The following is a 27,180-nucleotide window of genomic DNA, read 5'->3' on the forward strand; positions in this document are numbered from 1 at the left end:
GGGTCGGAATGACCCCCTTGATCTCTAGTCTTGTGTGAGATAAAATCTCTCAATATCTGACCGCATGGTGGATGTTCGGGGGTAGATGACGTCACTTTCGGGCAGGATGTATCAAACCTTGGGGAGGGAAGGGGCGGCTCTGGGCTTGTTATCATGGTCGGTAAATCCACCAATAGGTCCTAGACAACATACTGTATGGAACAAACCTAGAATATCACTGTGTCACTTTGTAAGTAATTAACTATGAAACTCAACTTTCAATGGGTAATGAACTAAACTGGTGCTGTTTGTCAGCTCTGCTGGTCCTCTACTAGGGAGGCCAATCCCAGATCGGGATCGATGGGATCCCGGGATTCTGCCCTAAAATTGCCGGGGTTTCGGAAATAATTTACACATGCGCAGTAATGCCAGGGCATCGCTTAGCACCAGAAGCACCCGGCTCCCCAGAAGCTGTCCACTCGGCTGTGTGTAACGTGATGTAGGTCACTCTGCGCAACCACACACCTGATTGCCCCTTCACCTGCGCCTGCCCACCCCCGTTGCTGCTGTGTGTGCGGCGTGATAAACTGTAGGTTACGCTGTGCAGCCACACCTATGCCGCCCGCTTAAGGATGCTGTGTGGCTGTGCGTGGCGTGATGTAGGTCACGCTGCACAGCCACCTGCCTGCTTAAGAACTATGGCACAGCAGTGACCAGTCTGGTGTGTCAATACCAGGATTGAGAGTTTTTCAATCCCGATTCCCGGGATTGAAAAACGGCCCAGTAATGGCCACCCTATCCTCTACCAGACATAGTATTGAATTAAGCTGAGTCCAAAGTTGAGGAACGTGGCACTTCTTTGCCAAATTTTTTGGCAATGACCGTCAGAGAATCCGATCTATTGTGTTGTCATTCAGGACAGATAAGTAGGATTACCATACTATCCCTTTAAACTGGGACACTCATGAATTACACAGGTTTATTTCTACTGGTTTTAATCAGCCATAGAACTAGAGATGAGCGGGTTCGGATGTAACGCCAGAATAAACGCCAGTTCGGTTTTATCCGGATTTTTCTTATTGGCTATCCATAACACGTGACATCCGTGAGCCAATAAGATGTCGTTTTGAGAACCGAGTAAATCCGTGTAAAACCGAGTAAAACCGAACCCGCTCATCTCTGCATAGAACCTGTGTAATTCATGAGTGTCCCGGTTTGAAGGGATAGTATGAGTAAGGAGGTAAGGGCATTCACTGTAACAAAAAGTAAAAGAAGGGTTGCAGTCTACTGATAATGAGACGTCCCACTCACACCTTCCTAGAAAATGTGTAATTTTCAACAATACGCATATATGGCCTCATTTATCAATGGGTGATAAATTTCACAGTGAGTGATAACTGCACCAGCCAATCCGCTCCTAACTTCTATTTGCATATTGGAGCTGATTGGCTGGTGCGTTTATCACCTTGCACTTATCACTGGTTTATCACTTCCTTATGCCTTCTCCAGGTTAATACATCTGCCCCATTGTTTGAAAAATAAGTTAGGAGCTGGTTGGCTGGTGCAATTTATCACTCACATTGAAATTGATCACTCATTGATAAATGAGCCTAATCATTAGTTATCTATGATATAATACCCCAAAATGCCTGTCATTGGCATGCATAGACAGGGATAGATGTTACTCTCCAAAGACAGTCTCTACCTTCTGCTGTTGTGAAATCCAAAGTGGGGCAGTGAGCAGAGGTGTAGGGGGACACCTGTAGGTTTGAGCGCCCCATGACCGATATATCGGCTGGATCAACGTTTGCAATGCTTACATTTATACCCCATTCAGACCGCACAATTAACCCGGTATAGACCCGGTACATTGCCGGGTCGACACGGGTCGCTATGCAGTCTGATAGGATCACCCCGAATTCCCGGGTCACCTGACCCGGTAATTCAACCCTGGAATAAAGAAGGGTTATTCCCGGGTCAGATGCAGTGTGAACAGGTTACCCAAGTCGATGCGACCCAGTACCCATTCACAGCATAGGGAGAGGCTGCACAGAGATTATCTAATCTCCCAGCACCGCCACCGCCCTGATGGCAACGCGACCCGGCATGTTGCCGGGTCGGGAAGCCAGTTCTCAGGGTCCAATGCCACAATGTCGCACCCAGCAAGGACCCGTTTTGAATTCCCGGTGCGACCCGGCATTTGGGATCTGAAAGCGGTGTGAGCTAGAAAGTAGAGGAGGGAAGAGAGAAGGAAGGGGAGAGGGACATGTGGGGGAGAGACGGGCAAATGGGCAAAAGAGATGGGGGGGATGGGTGAAGAGAGAGAGACAGGGTAAAAATGGGAATAGGGAGAGCTAGAGAGTGGACAAGACAAGGGGAAACAGAGGGAGATGGTGAAATGGGGCAATGACCTTGGGTATAATAGCTAGCGGCCCGACCAGCAAACGACTGGTTCATTTATTTATTTATTAATAAACAGTTTCTTTTATAGCGCAGCAAATTCCGTTGCGCTTTACAATTGGACACAATGATAAAACAAAACTGGGTAATAAACAAACAAACAGTCATAGAGGTAGGAAGGCCCTGCTCGCAAGCTTACAATCTATAGGAAATAGGCATTGATACACAAGGAGAGGCACTATCTATTGCATATTTGTCCACTGGATTGCAAAGGTTCTAGGTGGGTTGAATGATATCACATCCCAGCAATGATGAACCCTGGTCAGAAAGAAGGGAAAGTGAAGAGAGAAAAAATGTGGAGGATATGTGCAGACTGTACAGTGGGGATATAATCGGATAGGAAAGCTTATGAAGGTTGAGTGAGCGGTACTGGAATGTGATAAGCTAGCCTGGAGAGGTGAGTTTTTAGGGAACGTTTGAAAGTTTGGAGACTAGGGGAGAGTCTTATTGTGCGTGGTAGGGCATTCCACAGAGTGGGTGCAGCCCAAAGAAAGTCCTGCAATCATGCATGAGAGCAAGTAATGAGTGTGGATGAGAGACATAGATCTTGTGAAGAGCAGAGAGGTCAGTTTGGGAGATATTTTGAGATGAGCGAAGAGATGTACATTGGTGTAGTATGGTTAATGGCCTTATGTGTGAGTAAAAGTATTTTAAATTGAATACGGTAGAATACAGGTAACCAATGGAGGGACTGACAGAGTGGATCTGCAGCCGATGAACGGCTAGCGAGGAAGATTAGCCTCGCAGCTGCATTCAGAATGGATTGTAATGGTGAGAGTCTCTTTTTGGTAAGACCAGTAAGAAGACTATTGCAATAATCAATGCGGGAGATAATGAGAGCATGGATTAGAGTTTTTGCAGTGTCTTGTGTAAGGTATGGTCGTATTTTAGATATGCTTTTTAGATGCATGTAATATGATTTTGAGACAGATTGAATGTGGGGAGCAAAGGACAGTTCTGAGTCAAGTATGACACCTAGGCGGCAAGCTTTTGGGGTAGGGTTGATTGTTGAGTTCTCAACAGTGATAGAGATATCAGGTTGGTACCTACTATTGGCCTAGTGGAAATATAAGTAACTCTGTTTTGGAAATATTAAGTTTTAGGTGGTGAGATGACCTCCAAGATGAAACAGCAGAAAGGCATTCAGTGACCCCGACCAATACAGATGGTGACAAATCTGGGGAGGATAGGTAGATTTGAGTATCATCTGTGTACAGATGATACTGAAATCCAAAAGAGCTGATTAGTTTACCAAGAGATGAGGTATAGATTGAGAAAAACAGAGGAGCTAAGACCGAGCCTTGTGGTACTCCAACTGAGAGAGGTAGCGAAGAGGATGTGGATTCAGAGAAGCGAACACTGAAGGAGCGATTAGATAGGTAGGATAGGAACCAAGAGAGGACTGTGTCTTGAAGACCTAGGGATTGTAGTGTTTGTATCAGAAGAAAATGGTCAGCAGTGTCAAAAGCAGCAGAGAGATCTAGAAGAATAAGAAGTGAGTAATGGCCTTTGGACTTCGCAGTGACTAGACCATTCACTACTTTAGTCATTGCTGTGTCTGTGGAGTGTTGGGAACGAAAGCCAGACTGAAGTGGGTCAAATAAATTGTGGGAATTAAGAAAGTGTGTGAGGCAAGTGTAGGCAAGTCTCTCAAGTAGCTTGGAGAGGCATGGGAGCTGAGAGATGGGACGGTAGTTTGAGAGAGAGTTAGGGTTAGAATTATGTTTTTTCAGAATGGGAGTTATCCGTGCATGCTTGAACAGTGAAGGAAAGATACCAGTAGAGAGAGAGAGATTACAGATCTTAGTTAAGGTTGGGATGAGAACAGGAGACAGAGATTTACTTACTTGTGAGGGTAAAGGCTCAAGAGGAGAGGTAGTAGAGTAGCAGGATGAGAAGAGTGTTGACACTTCATCTTCATTTGTGGGATCAAATGAGGAGATAGTGGTCCTTGGTTGCTTGCAATGTCTTCCTCACACTGATTTGTAAAGTCTGTCTGTCTCAACCAGTCGGGCTACACTGGCAATTTCATCCTTGGGTCCTCACTCCGGAAGTCCTCCTGCTCTCCTCTCATTTTATGGTAATTTATTGATCTTCTCTTTGTGCCTACACTGTTATGAGTATGTCCTATATATTGCTACACCGTATGCCTTCTTCATCTCACAGCCTAGACCGACTCTGTTCTTTTCCTTTGTCTTTGCCCTTTCTTCTTTCCCCACTCATCCCTTTCCCTTATCTCTATTTTCTTTTCCCCTGCCCATGTATTGTTCCCCCTAGAGGGACTTATTTGTTTGTTAACTGTTTAAAATGAAAAACACCAAGGAGTATTGGCTGTACTTTTTGTTATGCACATACGTCTATATTGAATATTTCTCTTTTTCTCCTTGTACAAATAAAGAGTTTAAAAAAAAAAAATGAGGAGAGAGTGCCAGAGGGTTCAGGTAGAGAATTTAGCAGGTCACTGGCTGAGGAAGAGCATACCATTTCATCTTGGATCTTATCAATCCTGTACTTGAAGTAGGAAGCAAGATCTTTCGCCTTGATAGTGGCTAGTGGGTTGGGTGAGGGAGGGTTCAGAAGTGATTTAAATGTATTAAAAAGTTTGGGGTTAGAGGCTTGAGCAGAAATGAGAGTTTGGAAATATGTTTGTTTGGCAGAGTCCAGGGCATTTCGATAAGAGTGGTAGACAGTCTTATATGTGAGAAAGTCGCTTGGTATACGATATTTACACCACTGATGTTCAGCTTTCCATGAGAGTTTTTGTAGGCGTCTTGTTAATTTAGAGTGCCACGGTTGACATCTAGACCTACGTGGAGTGTAATGGTTAGCTGGAGCCACTTCATAATACTAATTCATAATACTAGTTTATAAATATTTCCATGAGGCATAGAACATTTTGGCAGATGTTTGTGTCAGGATTATGTCTGAATAATCTCTTTTCTAGTACATCTAGTTAATTTCTTTGAAGAATACATTCAGAATTTCTGGAGATACTCAACTGCACTTGCTAGCACACGGCCACCCCCCAAACTCACACAGCAGTTGTGATCATGTTACTCACAGGCCTATGGGAGCATCAGCTTGAGTGCAATGCCACATCACTGACTTCTGTGTTCCAGCCCTTCAGCACTTTGACTGAATCCCTTCATACAGACCTGGCTTTGGATTTTGGCTACTCTGCTTTCTAACTATCCCCGTATGTATTCTGTGAGCTCTTACTCCTAATCCCACATTCCTGACCTCTATGTGTCGAGTCTGACCTGGTGAGTTGCTACCGGTTACCCACTCATTATACAGAGCTCAGCCTGCGACCCGGCCTCTGTCTCTGGTCTACCATTTAAATTCTGGATATTTACTGCTGCTATTTAGTGTCCTGTCTCCTGCTCCTGGTTGGAGTTTATTTAAATGATTGTACTTCTGTTCGGAGGACATCGGATGATGAAAATCCATGCACAATAAATGGACAATAAATAATAAAAAAAAACAATAAAAAGAATCGGCTTGAGGAAGTGGCCAGGAGACCATGAAACATGTTGCTATTTTCTGCCGTGAGACTAATGGCCCATACACACTGGCCAATATATCAGCCGTTCTATTGAACGGCTGATATATCGCGGGTCCGTCGGCCAGTGTGTACGGGCGATGTCTGTGAACTCAGTCGTTCACAGACATATTGCGACAGCCCTGCAGCATAGCCGACGGTCAATATATCTACCGATATATTGGCGAATCGCTGTGTGTGTACGGAAGATCAGCCGACCGCCCGTACACATGCTGCGGCAGCCGGCAGTGATTGACAGCTGAACTGGGCGAGTGTGTGTACACGCCCGCCCAGTTCATGACGTTAGCCCCCGACGAATCGGGTAGTGTGTATGCAAAGCACACTGCCCGATCCGTCCATAGATATATCTGCGGATCAATTGAGCTGCAGATATATCTATCAGTGTGTACCCACCTTAAGTATATTTCCTAGTACAGGACTCTCATTCCATTATCTCCCATCTTAATGATTCTAAAAAAAATTTTTTACCTCAATATTTTTTGCTGAAACATTCTGCCTAAGTTGTGATTTATTAGTATTATATTGGATAAACTACCGTTGTTGCACTGACAAAAATTGTACCGTCTTTTATCTTTAGACACTAATGAAAGTTTTTTTTAGACTGATCGAGACATTTAAAATTTTTAAAAGAGTTTATTATTACTGCAAGAAGATACAAGTGTCCACAAAGTGAGTAAGGAATGGAAATGTTCTCCACATCCAGAGAACTCTCCATAGGTTACGTCCGTTCTCCTTAACGTCCTTCAATCCCAAAGTACATGGGGAAAACCTCAGCACATCCCTTTTCCTGGAGGAACTGATAGAGCTGACCTAGATCCATGTGATTTCCCCGGGCGCCGTGTACATCAAACGCCATCTCCTCTAGCGCAGGGAACTTCCTCAGCTTCTGGATGGATGTGTGTGTGTCTGATGCAGGACAGGACAGCTGGATATCTTCTTTGTGTTTAATTAAAATGCGCCTCCACGTCAGTTTCCTTAATCTGAGGATTCCAAGAAAAATAAGAATTTACTCACCGGTAAATCTATCTCTCGTAGTCCGTAGTGGATGCTGGGAACTCCGTAAGGACCATGGGGAACAGACGGGCTCCGCAGGAGACTGGGCACTCCAAAAGAAAGATTAGATACTATCTGGTGTGCACTGGCTCCTCCCTCTATGCCCCTCCTCCAGACCTCAGTTAGGGAAACTGTGCCCGGAAGAGCTGACACAACAAGGAAAGGATTTGGAATCCAGGGTAAGACTCATACCAGCCACACCAATCACACTGTACAACTTGTGATAACCATACCCAGTTAACAGTATGAACAACAACTGAGCCTCCGTTTACGGATGGCTCATAACAATAACCCTTTAGTGAAGCATTAACTATATACATGTATTGCAGAGAGTCCGCACTTGGGACGGGCGCCCAGCATCCACTACGGACTACGAGAAATAGAATTACCGGTGAGTAAATTCTTATTTTCTCTGACGTCTTAGTGGATGCTGGGAACTCCGTAAGGACCATGGGGATTATACCAAAGCTCCCAAACGGGCGGGAGAGTGTGGATGACTCTGCAGCACCGAATGGGCAAACTCAAGGTCCTCCTCAGCCAGGGTATCAAACTTGTAGAATTTTGCAAATGTGTTTGAACCCGACCAAGTAGCAGCTCGGCAAAGCTGTAATTGCCGAGACCCCTCGGGCAGCCGCCCAAGAAGAGCCCACCTTCCTTGTGGAATGGGCCTTCACCGATTTAGGATGCGGCAAACCAGCCGCAGAATGAGCCTGCTGAATCGTGCTACAGATCCAGCGAGCAATAGTCTGCTTTGAAGCAGGAGCACCCAGCTTGTTGGGTGCATACAGGATAAATAGCGAGTCAGTTTTTCTGACTCCAGCCGTCCTGGAAACATAAATTTTCAAGGCCCGGACTACGTCCAGCAACTTGGAATCCTCCAAGTCCCGAGTAGCCGCCGGCACCACAATAGGTTGGTTCAAATGAAACGCTGATACCACCTTTGGGAGAAATTGGGGACGAGTCCTCAATTCTGCCCTGTCCATATGGAAGATCAGATATGGGCTTTTACATGACAAAGCCGCCAATTCTGACACACGCCTAGCCGAAGCTAAGGCCAACAACATGACCACCTTCCACGTGAGATACTTTAGCTCTACGGTCTTAAGTGGCTCAAACCAGTGTGATTTCAGGAAATCCAACACAACGTTAAGATCCCAAGGTGCCACTGGAGGCACAAAAGGGGGCTGAATATGCAGCACTCCCTTAACAAACGTCTGAACTTCAGGCAGTGAAGCCAGTTCTTTTTGAAAAAAAAATAGATAGGGCCGAAATCTGGACCTTTATGGATCCTAATTTTAGGCCCATAGACACTCCTGACTGTAGGAAGTGCAGGAATCGACCCAGCTGGAATTCCTCTGTAGGGGCCTTCATGGCCTCACACCAAGCAACATATTTTCGCCATATTCGGTGATAATGTTTTGCTGTCACGTCTTTCCTAGCCTTTATCAGCGTAGGAATAGCTTCATCTGGAATGCCCTTTTCCGCTAGGATCCGGCGTTCAACCGCCATGCCATCAAACGCAGCCGCGGTAAGTCTTGGAACAGACAGGGCCCCTGTTGTAACAGGTCCTGTCTGAGAGGCAGAGGCCATGGGTCCTCTGAGATCATTTCTTGTAGTTCTGGGTACCAAGTTCTTCTTGGCCAATCCGGAACTATGAGTATAGTTCTTACTCCTCTCTTTCTTACTATCCTCAGTACCTTGGGTATGAGAGGAAGAGGAGGGAACACATAAACCGACTGGTACACCCACGGTGTCACTAGTGCGTCCACAGCTATCGCCTGAGGGTCCCTTGACCTGGCGCAATATTTTTTTAGCTTTTTGTTGAGGCGGGACGCCATCATGTCCACCAGTGGCAGTTCCCAGCGATTTACAATCTGTGTGAAGACTTCTTGATGAAGTCCCCACTCTCCCGGGTGGAGGTCGTGCCTGCTGATGAAGTCTGCTTCCCAGTTGTCCACTCCCGGAATGAACACTGCTGACAGTGCTAGCACGTGATTCTCCGCCCATCGAAGAATCCTTGTGGCTTCTGCCATTGCCATCCTGCTTCTCATGCCGCCCTGGCGGTTTACATGGGCGACCGCCGTGATGTTGTCTGACTGAATCAGTACAGGTTGGTTTTGAAGCAGGGGCTCTGCTTGACTCAGGGCGTTGTAAATGGCCCTTAGTTCCAGTATATTTATGTGTAGTGAAGTCTCCAGACTTGACCACTGTCCTTGGAAGTTTCTTCCCTGAGTGACTGCCCCCCATCCTCGTAGGCTTGCGTCCGTGGTCACCAGGACCCAGTCCTGTATGCCGAACCTGCGGCCTTCGAGAAGATGAGCACTCTGCAGCCACCACAGCAGAGACACCCTGGCCATTGGGGACAGGGTGATCAACCGATGCATCTGAAGATGCGATCCGGACCATTTGTCCAACAGATCCCACTGAAAGATCCTTGCATGGAACCTGCCGAAGGGAATCGCTTCGTAAGAAGCCACCATCTTTCCCAGGACTCGCGTGCAGTGATGCACCGATACCTGTTTTGGTTTCAGGAGGTCCCTGACCAGAAATGACAATTCCTCGGCTTTCTCCACCGGGAGAAACACCTTCTTCTGTTCTGTGTCCAGAATCATGCCCAGGAAAAGCAGACGCGTCGCAGGAATCAGCTGCGACTTTGGGATATTCAGAATCCAGCCGTGCTGTTGCAACACTTCCTGAGAGAGTGCTACGCTGACCAACAACTGCTCTCTGGACCTCGCCTTTATGAGGAGATTGTCCAAGTACGGGATAATTATAACTCCCTTCTTCCGAAGGAGTATCATCATTTCGGCCATTACCTTGGTAAATATTCTTGGTGCCGTGGAGAGACCAAACGGCAACGTCTGGAATTGGTAATGACAGTCTTGTACCACAAACCTGAGGTATTCCTGGTGAGGTGGGTAAATGGGGACATGCAAGTAAGCATCTTTTATGTCCAGCGACACCATAAAATCCCCCTCTTCCAGGCTTGCAATGAGCGCTCTGAGCGATTCCAATTTGAACTTGAACTTCTTTATATAAGTGTTCAAGGATTTTAAATTCAGGATGGGTCTCACCGAACCGTCCGGTTTCGGTACCACAAACATTGTGGAATAGTAACCCCTGCCCTGTTGAAGGAGGGGGACCTTGATTATCACCTGCTGGAGGTACAGCTTGTGAATTGCCACCAGTACTACCTCCCTTTCCCTGGGAGCAGCTGGCAAGGCTGATTTGAGGTAACGGCGAGGGGGAGTCGCCTCGAACTCCAGCTTGTATCCCTGAGATACAATTTGTACAGCCCAGAGATCCACTTGTGAGCGAACCCACTGGTTGCTGAAGTTTCGGAGACGCGCCCCCACCGCACCTGGCTCCGCCTGTGGAGCCCCAACATCATGCGGTGGACTTAGTGGAAGCAGGGGAGGATTTTTGTTCCTGGGAACTGGCTGCCTGGTGCAGTTTCTTTCCTCTACCCTTGCCTCTGGCCAGAAAGGATGCTCCTCTGACCCGCTTGCCTTTCTGAGGCCGAAAGGACTGCATTTGATTATACGGTGCTTTCTTAGGCTGTGAGGGAACCTGAGGTAAAAAAAGTCGACTTCCCAGCAGTTGCTGTGGATACGAGGTCCGAGAGACCGTCCCCAAACAATTCCTCGCCCTTATAAGGCAAAACCTCCATGTGTTTTTTAGAATCAGCATCACCTGTCCACTGCCGAGTCCATAATACTCTCCTGGCAGAAATGGACATTGCATTAATTCTAGATGCCAGCAGGCAAATGTCCCTCTGTGCATCTCGCATATATAAGACGACGTCTTTTATATGTTCGATGGTTAGCAAAATAGTATCCCTGTGGAGGGAATCAATGTTGTCTGACAGGGTATCAGACCATGCTGCTGCAGCACTACACATCCAGGCTGAAGCAATAGCAGGTCTCGGTAGAGTACCAGAGTGTGTATACACAGACTTCAGGATAGCTTCCTGCTTTCTATCCGCAGGATCCTTTAGGGCGGCCGTATCCTGAGATGGCAGTGCCACCCTTTTAGATAAGCGTGTTAGCGCCTTGTCCACCCTAGGGGATGTTTCCCAACGTAACCTATCCGTTGGCGGGAAAGGGTACGCCATCAGTAACCTCTTAGAAATCACTAGTTTCTTATCAGGGGAACTCCAGGCTTCTTCACACAACTCATTTAATTTATCAGATGGGGGAAAAGTCACTGGCTGCTTTTTCTCCCCAAACATAATACCCCTCTTGGTGGTAACCGGGTTAATATCAGAAATGTGCAATACATCTTTCATTGCAGTAATCATGCATCGGATGGCTTTTGTAGACTGTACATTTGTCTCATCCTCATCTACTTTGGAGTCAGACTCCGTGTCGACATCTGTGTCTACCATCTGAGCCAGAGGGCGTTTATGAGCCCCTGACGGCCTCTGAGTCGCCTGGGCAGGCGCGGGCTGAGACCCCGGCTGTCCCAAGGCTGCTGCGTCATCTAACCTTTTATGTAAGGAGTTGACACTGTCGGTTAAGACCTTCCACATATCCATCCAATCAGGTGTCGGCCCCGTCGGGGGCGACACCACACTAATCTGCCCCTGCTCCGCCTCCACGTAACCCTCCTCATCAAACATGTCGACACAGCCGTACCGACACCGCACACACACAGGGAATGCTCTGAGTGAGGACAGGACCCCACAAAGTCCTTTGGGGAGACAGAGAGAGAGTATGCCAACACACACCACAGCGCTATATAACACAGGGATGTACACTATAATAAGTGATTTTTCCCAATAGCTGCTTACTTATCTTATTTGCGCCTAAATTTAAGTGCCCTCCCTCTCTTTTTTACCCTTCTTGTATCCAGATACTGCAGGGGAGAGCCTGGGGAGCTGCTTCCAGCGGAACTGTGAAGGGAAAATGGGGCTGGTGTGCTGAGGAAGAAGGCCCCGCCCCCTCAGCGGCGGGCTTCTGTCCCGCGTTTTGTGAGACTTAATGGCGGGGGTTTGCACACATGTACAGTGACAGACTGTATTATGTGTATAATTTGTGCCAAAAGGTATTATAATTGCTGCCCAGGGCGCCCCCCCCCAGCGCCCTGCACCCTACAGTGACCGGAGTGTGTGGTGTGCTGTGGGAGCAATGGCGCACAGCTGCAGTGCTGTGCGCTACCTTAATGAAGACAGGAGTTTTCAGCCGCCGTTTTCGTTGTTTCTTCTGTCTTCTGGCTCTGCAAGGGGGACGGCGGCGCGGCTCCGGGAACGGACGATCGAGGTCAGGCCCTGTGTTTGAACCCTCTGGAGCTAATGGTGTCCAGTAGCCTAAGAAGCACAAGCTAGCTGCAAGCAGGTAGGTTTGCTTCTCTCCCCTCAGTCCCACGTAGCAGTGAGTCTGTTGCCAGCAGATCTCACTGAAAATAAAAAACCTAACAAATACTTTCTTTTCTAGCAAGCTCAGGAGAGCCCACTAGGTGCATCCAGCTCTGGCCGGGCACAGATTCTAACTGAGGTCTGGAGGAGGGGCATAGAGGGAGGAGCCAGTGCACACCAGATAGTACCTAATCTTTCTTTTGGAATGCCCAGTCTCCTGCGGAGCCCGTCTGTTCCCCATGGTCCTTACGGAGTTCCCAGCATCCACTAGGACGTCAGAGAAAATGTAGTAAACATTACATTCCAAACGCCATGTGTGTGACCCTCCACTCCCCCCTCCCCTCCACTCCTCCCCCCCCTCCTCCCCCCCTTCCCCCAATCTTCCTCATGGTCACAATAACTTCACACTAAAAGCATTTATGAAATCACAAGACTACAGCTTTGCTAAGCGTTAGTGACAGAGAGATGACAGGACTATGGAGCTAGCAGCCAGCAGTACAGGTGTCCAGGATCTCTTTCACAGAATGGAGCTCGGCAAAGGATAATTTTCAGATGAGCCGCCATCAACTTTCTCTATGAATTTGGCTTCACTATTCATGGGGCGGTTACAAAGTCATTGACATAGCACACCATTAGAACAAAAACATGTATGGCATGACTGTAATATGATACACATCAGGCAAATGGGTTTAGTATGAAATACCTACAATCAAAATCCTGAGGGTCAAGATCCTGACTATTGACAGACGGTCAAAATCCCGACATATAAAATACCAACAAGTTCAAAATACCGACATTTAAAATGTTGACTGGTCAAAAAGTTGACAAGTTTTTCAGTGGGGTTTTTTTTTTTTGGGGGGGGGGGGGGAGTGGGGGTTGGTATGTATGTCGACATAGGTCAACATGGACACCGTCTAAGTGTACCGCGTCCCCTCGCATGGCTTGCTGCACTCGGCACACTATTATATTGCCCCTCCAGGTCCACTGGGATGGTAAAGTATGAGCAAGTCGGTTTCAATTAAAAAAAAAAAAAATAATCATGAAAAATTCATGTCGACTTTTTGACCTGTCAGCATTTTAAATGTCGGTATTTTGACCATGTTGGTATTTTAAATGTTGGTGTTTTTATTTTTACCTTGTTGTGATTTTGACGTTGTGATTTTGATTGTAGGTAAATTGACCGCATCCCAGACAAATCTACTATATGGGAAGACATTTAGAGATGAATTCATTCCTCGCTCTTTATTTAATGCATAGCTGATAAATCCATTACATATGTCATCTGTATCCCTCCTAACTTTGAAGATCAGAGTGCACCCAATTGGAACAACTCCCCCTTTCTTCTTTTTTCCTAGATCGGACAGCGAGTCAGCCACCTAGGTCAGAGGTTCTCACCTCCAATCCTCAAGTTATCCCATCAGGTCATGCCTTGTGAATCTGTGTACTCATGCACAGGTGAGTTCTTCTATTTTGTTGGGTCAGTAATGATCCCACCTGCTGCCACAGACAGAAAGCCTCAATATATGACCATATGGCAGAGGTTCTCAAACGTGGTCCTCAGGGCACCCTAATGGTCCAGGTTTTAAGTTTATCCATGCTTGGTCACAGGTGACTTAATTAGCACCTCAGTCAGTTTGATTTAGCCATCTGTGCTGAGCCATGGAGACACCTTAAACCTGGATCGTTGGGGTGCCTTGAGGACCGCGTTTGAGAACCTCAAATGCCATATGGGAATACTTGAGGGTTGGGGATGGGAACTGCTGACCTAGATGAAGTATACATTTAATACACCGGGTACAAGAACTGGCGCAGTCTCACAAACTGACTGACACAAATGACTCCAGTGTACCGTGCTTCAAATTGCAATGAGCTGGTCTAGTACATCTCTATATCTGTATGTGTGTATATCTATAACTACACAAACAAAAGTAATACATCTGGAGACCTGCAAAACTGGAGAGCACTATGGGTGAGATGTATCAAACATTAGAGAGAGATATAGTACCAGTAAATCAACTTCTATCTGCTAAGTTACAGGCTGTGTTTGAAAAATTACAAATATGGCTGGTCCTTTATCTCTCTCTACTTTATCTCTCTCCAATGTTTGATACATCTCCCCCCACGATCTCTGCTGGTAAGACACAACATATATTACTACATAATGTGACATCGTACATTTAAACATACAGAAAAGAAATGTTCTGGACTGAGTTGTGGACAGAACCAAAATTTAAAGCATGCAACCTATCAGATTATTAGGAAGCGGTGACATCACTGGGGCACGGTCACGTGATCCTACAGGACAGCGGTCTCTGCTCTGCGTAGGACATGGGTGCACTTCTAGCCACTCACCTGGACCAAAACTCCTCACATGCCTCTTGTGCTCCTTCCACACATACGATGCCAGGCTTCCCGGGCATGCTGAACCCAGAGAGACCCAGCTCCTTCGACCAGTCTAAGATATGTTTCCTTTTATGCTTATTGTATATATGGTGGCTGTAAATCCACAGTCTTGTGAACACGGCTTCTTCTGAGGTCACTGTTCCTGGCTGGTTATCTGTAGAAGACGCTGTGTTTATGTAGGGAGTGGCGTGGTCTTTCACCCACTCGTTGGCACTTAAAATGCAGACATCGCCGTTGCAGCCGCTTCTCAGGAATGCGTTCAGATCGGAATTAAGCTGGGCCTGCTGCGACCGAACCAGGGACGGTGATCTATTCAAAGACAACAAATCTTGCTCAAGAAAATAGCAGAGCACCAGAATGTCGCTGAAGCATTATAAAGGAATAATTTAAAAAAATTCAGAAAGAGAGGAACATACAGCTTATATCATGTTTCGCTGTAGACAGGCCAGTCCAAATAACTCAATGCCGCTCAATGTGTAAAAAAAACAGAATAATGTTATGCAGTAAAGGCTAGGACTATAACGCTGATCCCACTGGAGACCACAAGGAGTAGTCTGACAGACTGCAGGTTTATAAAAGGAGATTTATGGTAGACTTACCATTGTTAAATCTTTTTCTGCGAGGTACACTGGATTCCACAGGGAATAACATCGGGGTGTAGAGTTGGATCTTGATCCGAGGCACCAACAGGCTAAAGCTTTGACTGTTCCCAGGATGCACTGCACTACCTCCTCTATAGCCCCGCCTCCAGGCACTGGAGCTCAGTTTTGTTAACCAGTCCAATGCGGTAGCAGGTAAGAGAGACGGTAGATGTTAGTCACATAGAACCACATTCTCAGGACAGTAGAAGGAACTAGCGGCTAATGCCATACAAACCCAAAGAAGCTATGTGCGTTAGGGTGGGCGCCCTGTGGAATCCAGTGTACCTCGCAGAAAGAGACTTAACAATGGTAAGTCTACCATAAATCTCCTTTTCTGCAGCGGGGTACACTGCTATTCCACAGGGAATAACATCGGGGATTGTCCTAAAGCAGTTCCTCATGGGAAGGGACACACTGTAGCGGGCACAAGAACCCGGCGTCCAAAGGAAGCTTCCTGGGAGGCGGAAGTATCAAAGGCATAGAACCTGATGAACGTGTTCACAGAGGACCACGTAGCCGCCTTGCACAATTGTTCAGCGGACACGCCACGGCGTGCCGCCCAAGAAGGTCCAACTGACAGAGTAGAATGGGCCTTGATAGAGCAGGAGCTGGGAGCCCAGCCTGCGCATAAGCTTGTGCAATCACCATTCTAATCCATCTGGGCAAGGTCTGCTTATTCGCAGGCCAGCCATGTTTGTGAAAACCAAAAAAAGTACAAAAAGGGAATATGACCTCCTGATGGAGGCAGTCCTCTCCACATCCAAAAGATTTTTCTTTGGAAGATAGACCAGAAGAGTTGAAGGCCGGAACCACAATCTCCTGGTTAAGGTGAAAAGAGGACACCACCTTAGGCAAATAACCAGGGTGAGTTCAAAGAACAGCCCGGTCACGGTGAAAAGTTAGAAAGGGTGGGCGACAAGACAAAGTGCCTAAGTCCGACACCCTCCTAGCAGAGGCAATAGCCAAAAGAAATACGACCTTAAGTGTAAGGCATTTAAGGTCCACAGACTCGAGAGGTTCAAATGGAGACTCTTGCAAGGCATTTAAGACAACAGACAGATCCCATGGAGCCACAGGAGGGAATCCGAGCTGAAGCTGGTTTACGGGCTTTCAACATAGTTTGAATAACCGCCTCAGAAAATCCTTTTGCTCTCAGGAGTGATGCTTCAAGAGCCACGCCGTCAAAGCCAGTCTGGCCAGGTCCGGGTAGACACAAGGGCCCTGAACGAGGAGGTCTGGGCATTGAGGAAGTAGAAGAGGACGCTCGATAGATAGACCCTGCAGGTCTGAGAACCAATGCCGTCTGGGCCACGCTGGAGTGACTAGAAGTAGTATTCCTCCTTCTTGATTGAACTTCCGGATTACCCTGGGCAGGAGCGACACTGGAGGGAACACATACGGCAGCTGAAAGTTCCATGGAATTGCCAGTACGTCCATGAACGCTGCTTGAGGATCCCTTGTCCTTGCTCCGAAGACTGGAACCTTGTGATTGTGTCGAGATGCCATCAGGTCTACATCTTGTAGGCCCCACTTGTCCACTAGGAGTTGAAAGACTTTGGGATGAAGACTCCACCCTCCGGCGTGCACATCCTGACGATTGAGGAAGTACGCTTCCCAGTTGAGGACTCACGGAATGACCACTGCCGATATGGCTGGCAGATGGCGTTCCGCCCATTAGAGAATTTTTGACACTTCCATCATTGCCATGCGGCTTTGAGTGCCGCCTTGATGATTTATGTATGCCACCGTGGGGGCGTTGTCTGATTGTACTTGAACAGGCCTGTTCTGTACCAGAGGCAGGGCCAGTGTCAACGCATTGAACACTGCCCGCAATTCCAGAATGTTTATTGGGAGGAGAGATTCCACCCTGGTCCACTGACCCTGGTCTGTTGTTCCAACACCGCGCCCCAACCTCGCAGACTGGCATCCGTTGTGAGGAGGACCCAGTTGGAGATCCAGAAAGAATGGCCCCTGCTCAACTGTTGGTTTTGTAGCCACCAGCTCAGTCACAGACGAACCTCCAAAGTTAAGGAGATCATTTGAGATCTGATCCGATGAGGCAGACCGTCCCATTTGGAAAGGATTAACCTCTGCAGAGGGCGGGAATGAAATTGAGCGTACTCTACCATGTCGAAAGCCGACATCATGAGGCCTAGTACTTGCATTGCCTAGTGTATCGACACTCTCTGGCGAGAGAGGAAGCATCTAATCTTGTCCTGAAGTTTCAGGACCTTCTCTGGAGACAGAAACAGTCTTTGGCTCTGTATGTCCAACAGCGCCCTAAGGTGCACCATGCTCTAAACAGGAACCAGCGAGGACTTCTTCCAATTGATGAGCCACCCGTGGGCTTGAAGGAATATGACAGACATCTCCAGTTGACTGAGGAGGACCTCTTGGGAGTTAGCCAGAATCAGCAAGTCATCCAGATATGGCAGGATTCTGATTCCCTGACGACGGAGAAAAGCCATTACCTTGGTGAAAATCCGAGGAGCCGTGGCCAGTCCAAATGGCAGAGCCTGGAATTGAAAATGAAGGTTGCCAATACAAACCGCAGATATTGCTGATGCGAATTGGCAATATGTATGTGCAGGTAAGCATCCTGTATGTCCAGGGATACCATATAGTCCTCAGGTTCCATGGCCAGCATAATCGAGCGCGGAGTTTCCATACGGAATTTGGACACTCTCACAAACTTGTTCAATGATTTGAGGTTGAGGATAGGCCGGAAAGACCCATTCGGTTTCGGAACTAGAAACAGGGTCAAATAGTATCCCCTGCCTCTCTGGGACAGAGGTACCGACACTACCACTCCTGTATCCAGGAGTGATTGTACAACCAAGTGTAGAGCTTGCGCTTTCAACGGATCCGAGGGGATAACCGTTTAACAGAACTGGCGAGGGGGACATCTCTTGAAAGAGATTGCGTACCCGTGAAAGACAACTTCCCTCACCAAGGCATCTGAAGTGGTCTTTAATCAGGCATGGGCGAACTGCTTAAGTCGCCCTCCCACCCTGGGGTCCCCCAGGGGGAGGCCCACCCCATCATGCAGCAGGCTTGTCTTGTTTGGAAGGAGGCTGACGGGCAGCCCAGGATTGTTTAGATTTGGTCTTAGTGTTTTTGGAAGTGCGAGCCTGTCACTGGTACGCCTGACCTTTTGCTTTACTTGGAAGTCAAAAGGAACGAAAAGTGGTACTCTTAGCCTCCTGAGCAGAAGGATCTGTACTTGGGAGAAACGCAGTCTTGGCCCTCACCAAGTCAGTCACAATCTTGTTCAGATCCTCCCAAAAAAGTATGTTTCCCTTGAAAGGAAGTACCTCCAAGGTCTTTTTAGAGTCCAGGTCCACTTTCCAGGACCTCAACCACAGAATCCGGCAAGCCAGGATAGACATAGTAAATGCCTTGACCGCCATGACCACTGCATCAGAGGCCACCTCCTGAATATAGTGAGAGGCTGTGGTAATATACGACAGATATTGTCTGGCAGTGTCAGAAAAATCCTGAGGTAGCTCATCCTCAATTGCCTGAACCCATGCTTTAATTCCTTTTGCCACCCATAGTGGGTCTATGTACAGCACCGGGCATTACAGACTTCAGGCATCCCTCCACACGCTTATCCGTCGGTTCCTTCAGTGAGGTGACCGTGGTGACAGGCAGAGTAGATAACACCACAAGACGGGGGACATGAGAGTCCACTGGCGGTGGAGTTTCCCACTTGTTACTCAACTCCACAGGGATAGCGAGCTAGCATCTTTTTAGACAGGGAAAACTTATTTCCTGCAGATGACCAGGATTCCTGACATATGTCAATTAAAAGGTCAGAATATGGTAAAACTACTGTAGCAACCTTCTGACGTTTAAACTTCTCAGGTTTCTTAGATGTAACAGGAGGCTCAATGTCATCATCAATTTGGAGAATCAGCTTGATAGCCTCCACAAGGTCAGGAACATCAACCTGGGTTGCAGATTCCTCATCAGAAGCAACAGTATCCGTGTTCAACGGATCAGTATATTCCCCATCTTCATCGGAAGAATTATCTGAAATATTAGTGGATTGTGAGGAAGAAATGGCCCGCTTAGATGACCCCTTGGCCCCAGAGGGACGTGAGGTGGACTTTTGTCTAACCAAAGTCTGATTTAATTGCTGTAACTGGGTAGACAAAGTATCCGCCCATGGCAGATTAACTACACGTACAATATGAGGCTGCAATGGCACAGGAGGCCCCACAGGCGGCGTGAGACGCGTTACAAGCGTGGCCAGCATATATGAAAAAGCTGCCCAAGGTGGGTCTTGATTGACCACAGGTGCCACAGACAGACTGCGAGACGTATGACCCCCAGCTCCTGAACCAGCAGCTAACACTTCCCCCACTGGTGAATCCGTGACGACAGCACTGCATGATGCAGGAGCGTCCGCGGATGTCCCAGCCTGTGTAGCAGACATAATGTGGGGTGAAGCAGACATCATGTGGGATGTAGCCTTAGGATGCAATAGTACAATATAGCCAGACCAACACAAAAAAACCCTGCAAATAATCCCCTGTGTTTTGTGACAGTAAATACAGAGCACAAACAGAGGATATAAGTGGTGTGGGGTGACTGAAAAATAAGATTTTACTTACCGATAAATCTATTTCTCGGAGTCCGTAGTGGATGCTGGGGTTCCTGAAAGGACCATGGGGAATAGCGGCTCCGCAGGAGACAGGGCACAAAAAGTAAAGCTTTTCCAGATCAGGTGGTGTGCACTGGCTCCTCCCCCTATGACCCTCCTCCAGACTCCAGTTAGGTACTGTGCCCGGACGAGCGTACACAATAAGGGAGGATTTTGAATCCCGGGTAAGACTCATACCAGCCACACCAATCACACCGTACAACTTGTGATCTAAACCCAGTTAACAGTATGATAACAGCGGAGCCTCTGAAAGATGGCTTCCTTCAACAATAACCCGAATTAGTTAACAATAACTATGTACAATTATTGCAGATAATCCGCACTTGGGATGGGCGCCCAGCATCCACTACGGACTCCGAGAAATAGATTTATCGGTAAGTAAAATCTTATTTTCTCTATCGTCCTAGTGGATGCTGGGGTTCCTGAAAGGACCATGGGGATTATACCAAAGCTCCCAAACGGGCGGGAGAGTGCGGATGACTCTGCAGCACCGAATGAGAGAACTCCAGGTCCTCCTTAGCCAGAGTATCAAATTTGTAAAATTTTACAAACGTGTTCTCCCCTGACCACGTAGCTGCTCGGCAGAGTTGTAATGCCGAGACCCCTCGGGCAGCCGCCCAAGATGAGCCCACCTTCCTTGTGGAGTGGGCCTTTACAGATTTAGGCTGTGGCAGGCCTGCCACAGAATGTGCAAGTTGGATTGTGCTACAGATCCAACGAGCAATCGTCTGCTTAGACGCAGGAGCACCCATCTTGTTGGGTGCATACAATATAAACAACGAGTCAGATTTTCTGACTTCAGCTGTCCTTGCAATATATATTTTTAATGCTCTGACAACGTCCAGTAACTTGGAGTCCTCCAAGTCACTTGTAGCCGCAGGCACTACAATAGGCTGGTTCAGATGAAATGCTGACACCACCTTAGGGAGAAAATGCGGACGAGTCCGCAGTTCTGCCCTGTCCGAATGGAAAATCAGATATGGGCTTTTGTAAGATAAAGCTGCCAGTTCTGACACTCTCCTGGCCGAAGCCAGGGCTAGAAGCATGGTCACTTTCCATGTGAGATATTTCAAATCCACCTTTTTTAGTGGTTCAAACCAATGAGATTTTAGAAATTCCAAAACCACATTGAGATCCCACGGTGCCACTGGAGGCACCACAGGCGGCTGTATATGCAGCACTCCCTTAACAAAGGTCTGGACTTCAGGGACTGAAGCCAATTCTTTTTGAAAGAAAATCGACAGGGCCGAAATTTGAACCTTAATAGATCCCAATTTGAGACCCATAGACAATCCTGATTGCAGGAAATGTAGGAATCGACCCAGTTGAAATTCCTCCGTCGGAGCACTCCGATCTTCGCACCACGCAACATATTTTCGCCAAATTCGGTGATAATGTTGCACGGTTACTTCCTTCCTCGCTTTAATCAAAGTAGGAATGACTTCTTCCGGCATGCCTTTTTCCTTTAGGATCCGGCGTTCAACCGCCATGCCGTCAAACGCAGCCGCGGTAAGTCTTGAAACAGACAGGGACCCTGCTGAAGCAAGTCCCTCCTTAGAGGTAGAGGCCACGGATCTTCCGTGATCATCTCTTGAAGTTCCGGGTACCAAGTCCTTCTTGGCCAATCCGGAACCACTAGTATCGTTCTCACGCCTCTTTGCCATATAATTCTCAATACTTTTGGTATGAGAGGCAGAGGAGGAAACACATACACCGACTGGTACACCCAAGGCGTTACCAGCGCGTCCACAGCTATTGCCTGCGGATCTCTTGACCTGGCGCAATACCTGTCCAGTTTTTTGTTGAGGCGAGACGCCATCATGTCCACCATTGGTCTTTCTCAACGGGTTACCAGCATGTGGAAGACTTCTGGATGAAGTCCCCACTCTCCCGGGTGAAGATCGTGTCTGCTGAGGAAGTCTGCTTCCCAGTTGTCCACTCCCGGGATGAACACTGCTGACAGTGCTATCACATGATTCTCTGCCCAGCGAAGAATCCTTGCAGCTTCTGCCATTGCACTCCTGCTTCTTGTGCCGCCCTGTCTGTTCACATGGGCGACTGCCGTGATGTTGTCCGACTGGATCAACACCGGTTTTCCTTGAAGCAGAGGTTCTGCCTGGCTTAGAGCATTGTATATTGCTCTTAGTTCCAATATGTTTATGTGAAGAGACGTTTCCAGGCTCGTCCATACTCCCTGGAAGTTTCTTCCTTGTGTGACTGCTCCCCAGCCTCTCAGGCTGGCGTCCGTGGTCACCAGGATCCAATCCTGTATGCCGAATCTGCGGCCCTCCAATAGATGAGGACTCTGCAACCACCACAGAAGAGACACCCTTGTCCTTGGAGACAGGGTTATCCGTAGGTGCATCTGAAGATGCGACCCTGACCATTTGTCCAACAGATCCCTTTGGAAAATTCTTGCGTGGAATCTGCCGAATGGAATTGTTTCGTAAGAAGCCACCATTTTTCCCAGGACTCTTGTGCATTGATGTACAGACACCTTTCCTGGTTTTAGGAGGTTCCTGACAAGCTCGGATAACTCCTTGGCTTTTTCCTCCGGGAGAAAAACCTTTTTCTGAACCGTGTCCAGAATCATCCCTAGGAACAGCAGATGAGTTGTCGGCATTAACTGGGATTTTGGAATATTCAGAATCCACCCGTGCTGTTTTAGCACTTCTTGAGACAGTGCTAATCCCATCTCTAGCTGTTCTCTGGACCTTGCCCTTATTAGGAGATCGTCCAAGTATGGGATAATTAATACGCCTTTTCTTCGAAGAAGAATCATCATCTCGGCCATTACCTTTGTAAGGACCCGAGGTGCCGTGGACAATCCGAACGGCAGCGTCTGAAACTGATAGTGACAGTTTTGTACAACGAACCTGAGGTACCCCTGGTGTGAGGGGTAAATTGGAACGTGGAGATACGCATCCTTGATGTCCAAGGATACCATAAAGTCCCCCTCTTCCAGGTTCGCTATCACTGCTCTGAGTGACTCCATCTTGAACTTGAACTTCTTTATGTACAGGTTCAAGGACTTCAGATTTAGAATAGGCCTTACCGAGCCATCCGGCTTCGGTACCACAAAAAGAGTGGAATAATACCCCTTCCCTTGTTGTAGAAGAGGTACCTTGACTATCACCTGCTGAGAGTACAGCTTGTGAATGGCTTCCAAAACCGTCTCCCTTTCGGAGGGGGACGTTGGTAAAGCAGACTTCAGGAAACGGCGAGGTGGATCTGTCTCTAATTCCAACCTGTACCCCTGAGATATTATCTGCAGGATCCAGGGATCTACTTGCGAGTGAGCCCACTGCGCGCTGTAATTTTTGAGACGACCCCCCACCGTCCCCGAGTCCGCTTGAGAAGCCCCAGCGTCATGCTGAGGCTTTTGTAGAAGCCGGGGAGGGCTTCTGTTCCTGGGAAGGAGCTGCCTGTTGCTGTCTCTTCCCTCGACCTCTGCCTCGTGGCAGATATGAATAGCCCTTTGCTCTCTTATTTTTAAAGGAACGAAAGGGCTGCGGTTGAAAGGTCGGTGCCTTTTTCTGTTGGGGAGTGACTTGAGGTAGAAAGGTGGATTTCCCGGCTGTAGCCGTGGCCACCAAATCTGATAGACCGACTCCAAATAACTCCTCCCCTTTATACTGCAAAACTTCCATATGCCGTTTTGAGTCCGCATCGCCTGTCCACTGTCGCGTCCATAAAGTTCTTCTGGCCGAAATGGACATAGCACTTACCCGTGATGCCAGTGTGCAGATATCCCTCTGTGCATCACGCATATAAAGAAATGCATCCTTTATTTGTTCTAACGACAGTAAAATATTGTCCCTGTCCAGGGTATCAATATTTTCAATCAGGGACTCTGACCAAACTACCCCAGCACTGCACATCCAGGCAGTCGCTATAGCTGGTCGTAGTATAACACCTGCATGTGTGTATATACTTTTTTGGATATTTTCCATCCTCCTATCTGATGGATCTTTAAGTGCGGCCGTCTCAGGAGAGGGTAACGCCACTTGTTTAGATAAGCGTGTTAGCGCCTTGTCCACCCTAGGAGGTGTTTCCCAGCGCTCCCTAACCTCTGGCGGGAAAGGGTATAATGCCAATAATTTCTTTGAAATTATCAGCTTTTTATCAGGGGCAACCCACGCTTCATTACACACGTCATTTAATTCTTCTGATTCAGGAAAAACTATAGGTAGTTTTTTCACACCCCACATAATACCCTGTTTAGTGGTACCTGTAGTATCAGCTAAATGTAACGCCTCCTTCATTGCCAAAATCATATAACGTGTGGCCCTACTGGAAAATACGGTTGATTCGTCACCGTCACCACTGGAGTCATCGCCTGTGTCTGGGTCTGTGTCGACCGACTGAGGCAAAGGGCGTTTCACAGCCCCTGACGGTGTTTGAGTCGCCTGGACAGGCACTAATTGATTGTCCGGCCGTCTCATGTCGTCAAACGACTGCTTTAGCGTGTTGACACTATCCCGTAGTTCCATAAATAAAGGCATCCATTCTGGTGTCGACTCCCTAGGGGGTGACATCCTCATATTTGGCAATTGCTCCGCCTCCACGCCAATATCGTCCTCATACATGTCGACACACACGTACCGACACACAGCAGACACACAGGGAATGCTCCTAACGAAGACAGGACCCACTAGCCCTTTGGGGAGACAGAGGGAGAGTTTGCCAGCACACACCAAAAGCGCTATATATATATATCAGGGATAGCCTTATAATAAGTGCTCCCTTATAGCTGCTTTGTTATATCAAAATATCGCCATAAATTTGCCCCCCCTCTCTGTTTTACCCTGTTTCTGTAGTGCAGTGCAGGGGAGAGACTTGGGAGCCGTCCTGACCAGCGGAGCTGTGAGAGGAAATGGCGCCGTGTGCTGAGGAGATAGGCCCCGCCCCTTTTCTGGCGGGCTCGTCTCCCGCTATTTAGAGAAATCAGGCAGGGGTTAAATATCTCCATATAGCCTCTGGGGGCTATATGTGAGGTATTTTTAGCCTTTATATAGGTTACATTTGCCTCCCAGGGCGCCCCCCTCCCAGCGCCCTGCACCCTCAGTGACTGCCGTGTGAAGTGTGCTGAGAGGAAAATGGCGCACAGCTGCAGTGCTGTGCGCTACCTTTAGAAGACTGCAGGAGTCTTCAGCCGCCGATTCTGGACCTCTTCTGACTTCAGCATCTGCAAGGGGGCCGGCGGCGCGGCTCCGGTGACCATCCAGGCTGTACCTGTGATCGTCCCTCTGGAGCTTGATGTCCAGTAGCCAAGAAGCCAATCCATCCTGCACGCAGGTGAGTTGACTCCTTCTCCCCTCAGTCCCTCGCTGCAGTGATCCTGTTGCCAGCAGGAATCACTGTAAAATAAAAAACCTAGCTAAACTTTTTCTAAGCAGCTCTTTAGGAGAGCCACCTAGATTGCACCCTTCTCGGCCGGGCACAAAAATCTAACTGGAGTCTGGAGGAGGGTCATAGGGGGAGGAGCCAGTGCACACCACCTGATCTGGAAAAGCTTTACTTTTTGTGCCCTGTCTCCTGCGGAGCCGCTATTCCCCATGGTCCTTTCAGGAACCCCAGCATCCACTAGGACGATAGAGAAAACACAGTGAGAAATACATACAGTATACCCTGTATAGCACTATATATTATATGAGACCCTGACGCACCTAGTTCCCCCTTGGTACAGAATATAGTGATAGCAAACGTGTGATACACAAGAGTGGAATCCACACAGCAGCTGTAGGCACACTCAGTCACAGGTACAATGCAGGAATTATCACATATAACAATAAAACTGCACTGGACTAGTAATTACATATAGATATGTATGTATACAGATATAACAATGCACAGTAGATACTGGATGTATATCGCAGAATACTTGTACCAAATATTCAGATAGCAGTACACTTGTTCTTAACAAACAGTCTAAAATGACATGTAGAATACTTAAGTGTCTGTAAATGCACAGCGCTGATGATTCAGGCGGAATTACAGAGGAGACAGTGCCCAGCACTCCCGGAGATCAGCCCAGCTATGTAATGGCGCCAAAATCTCTTCAGGGAGTGAGGGAAAGAGAGAGAGAGAGAGATACAGCTCCAGGGCGGGAACACCAGCAGTAGATGGCGCCCGGAGCTGGGGTAGGTGCTACAGGTCAGCGCCTTATCCCCTCTGTTGGACTTCACCACCGGGTACTGTGGAGCCTTTTGCAAATGGATTTTTTTTTTTTTTTTAAATACAATTTTATTGTTTAAAGAGAAAGTTGTATACAAACAAAGAATATATCGTCAAATACATGAATTGTAGGAATCCAAGTACAGAAAACAATCAACATGGGGATCCAGTCCGCATATAATATAATAAGTTGGGAAGAAACATCAGCAAGCACAATGCAGATCAGGCTACAATTAAGGATTCATTCATGTCAGAGCATGTAAATGAGTGCGATATTTAAAAGAAAAATAATAATGAAAAGGGAAAAAGAAAAAGAAAAAGACAAGAAGACAAGGGAGGGAAGGGAAAGGGAAGGGGGGGAATCTGATCCTTTATATCAAGAGGAATCTGAAATGGGGTATAGTAACCTATACCCTATACAGAGTTAATTAATAATCTAACGTTAGGTGGCGTTAACAAATGGTAATAGTACGTAATAAATGCCAATCCGTATTTTCATAAACCTTCATGATTCTATCTTGAGTAGACAAATCTAAAGAATGAATGAATGGGGACCATTTGGCATAAAACTTTCCAACATGTTTATCCATATCAGGAAAAGTATTATTTCTATCAAAGTAAAGGAGCTGTAGAAGCTTTAATTTAAGTTCTTGCAAGGATGGAGAAGAAGAGGAAATCCAATGTGTGAGAATGATTTTCTTTGCAAGTGTCACAATGGTTACCAACAACGGAATATGGGGTGAAAGTTCTCTATTAGGGAGCCAATTTTTAAAGTTCGCACATAAGCAGGTTAGAGGATCAGGGCAGACATATGTGGAAAATAAAGAGTTTAGGTATACAATTACTTTATTCCAGAAGCGCTTTATTTTACCGCATTCCC

The 27,180-nt window shown here is 47.4% G+C and overlaps 1 protein-coding gene across 3 annotated transcripts in view; it reads right to left on the reverse strand.

The window, feature by feature from the left end:
• Positions 1-6,614: 6,614 nt before the first annotated feature.
• Positions 6,615-27,180, reverse strand: part of RWDD2B (RWD domain containing 2B) — an 85,149-nt gene continuing 64,583 nt past the window's right edge. For all 3 annotated transcript variants that reach the window (XM_063956395.1, XM_063956396.1, XM_063956397.1), the window contains exons 4-5: positions 14,763-15,122; positions 6,615-6,981 (exon numbers count right to left, since the gene is read on the reverse strand). In XM_063956395.1, coding sequence (XP_063812465.1) covers positions 6,735-6,981; positions 14,763-15,122 — 607 coding nt within the window. In that variant the 3' untranslated portion in view covers positions 6,615-6,734. The remainder of the gene's footprint in view (positions 6,982-14,762; positions 15,123-27,180) is intronic.

The sequence above is a fragment of the Pseudophryne corroboree genome, chromosome 2 (assembly GCF_028390025.1).
Source record: "Pseudophryne corroboree isolate aPseCor3 chromosome 2, aPseCor3.hap2, whole genome shotgun sequence".
NCBI lineage: Eukaryota > Metazoa > Chordata > Amphibia > Anura > Myobatrachidae > Pseudophryne > Pseudophryne corroboree.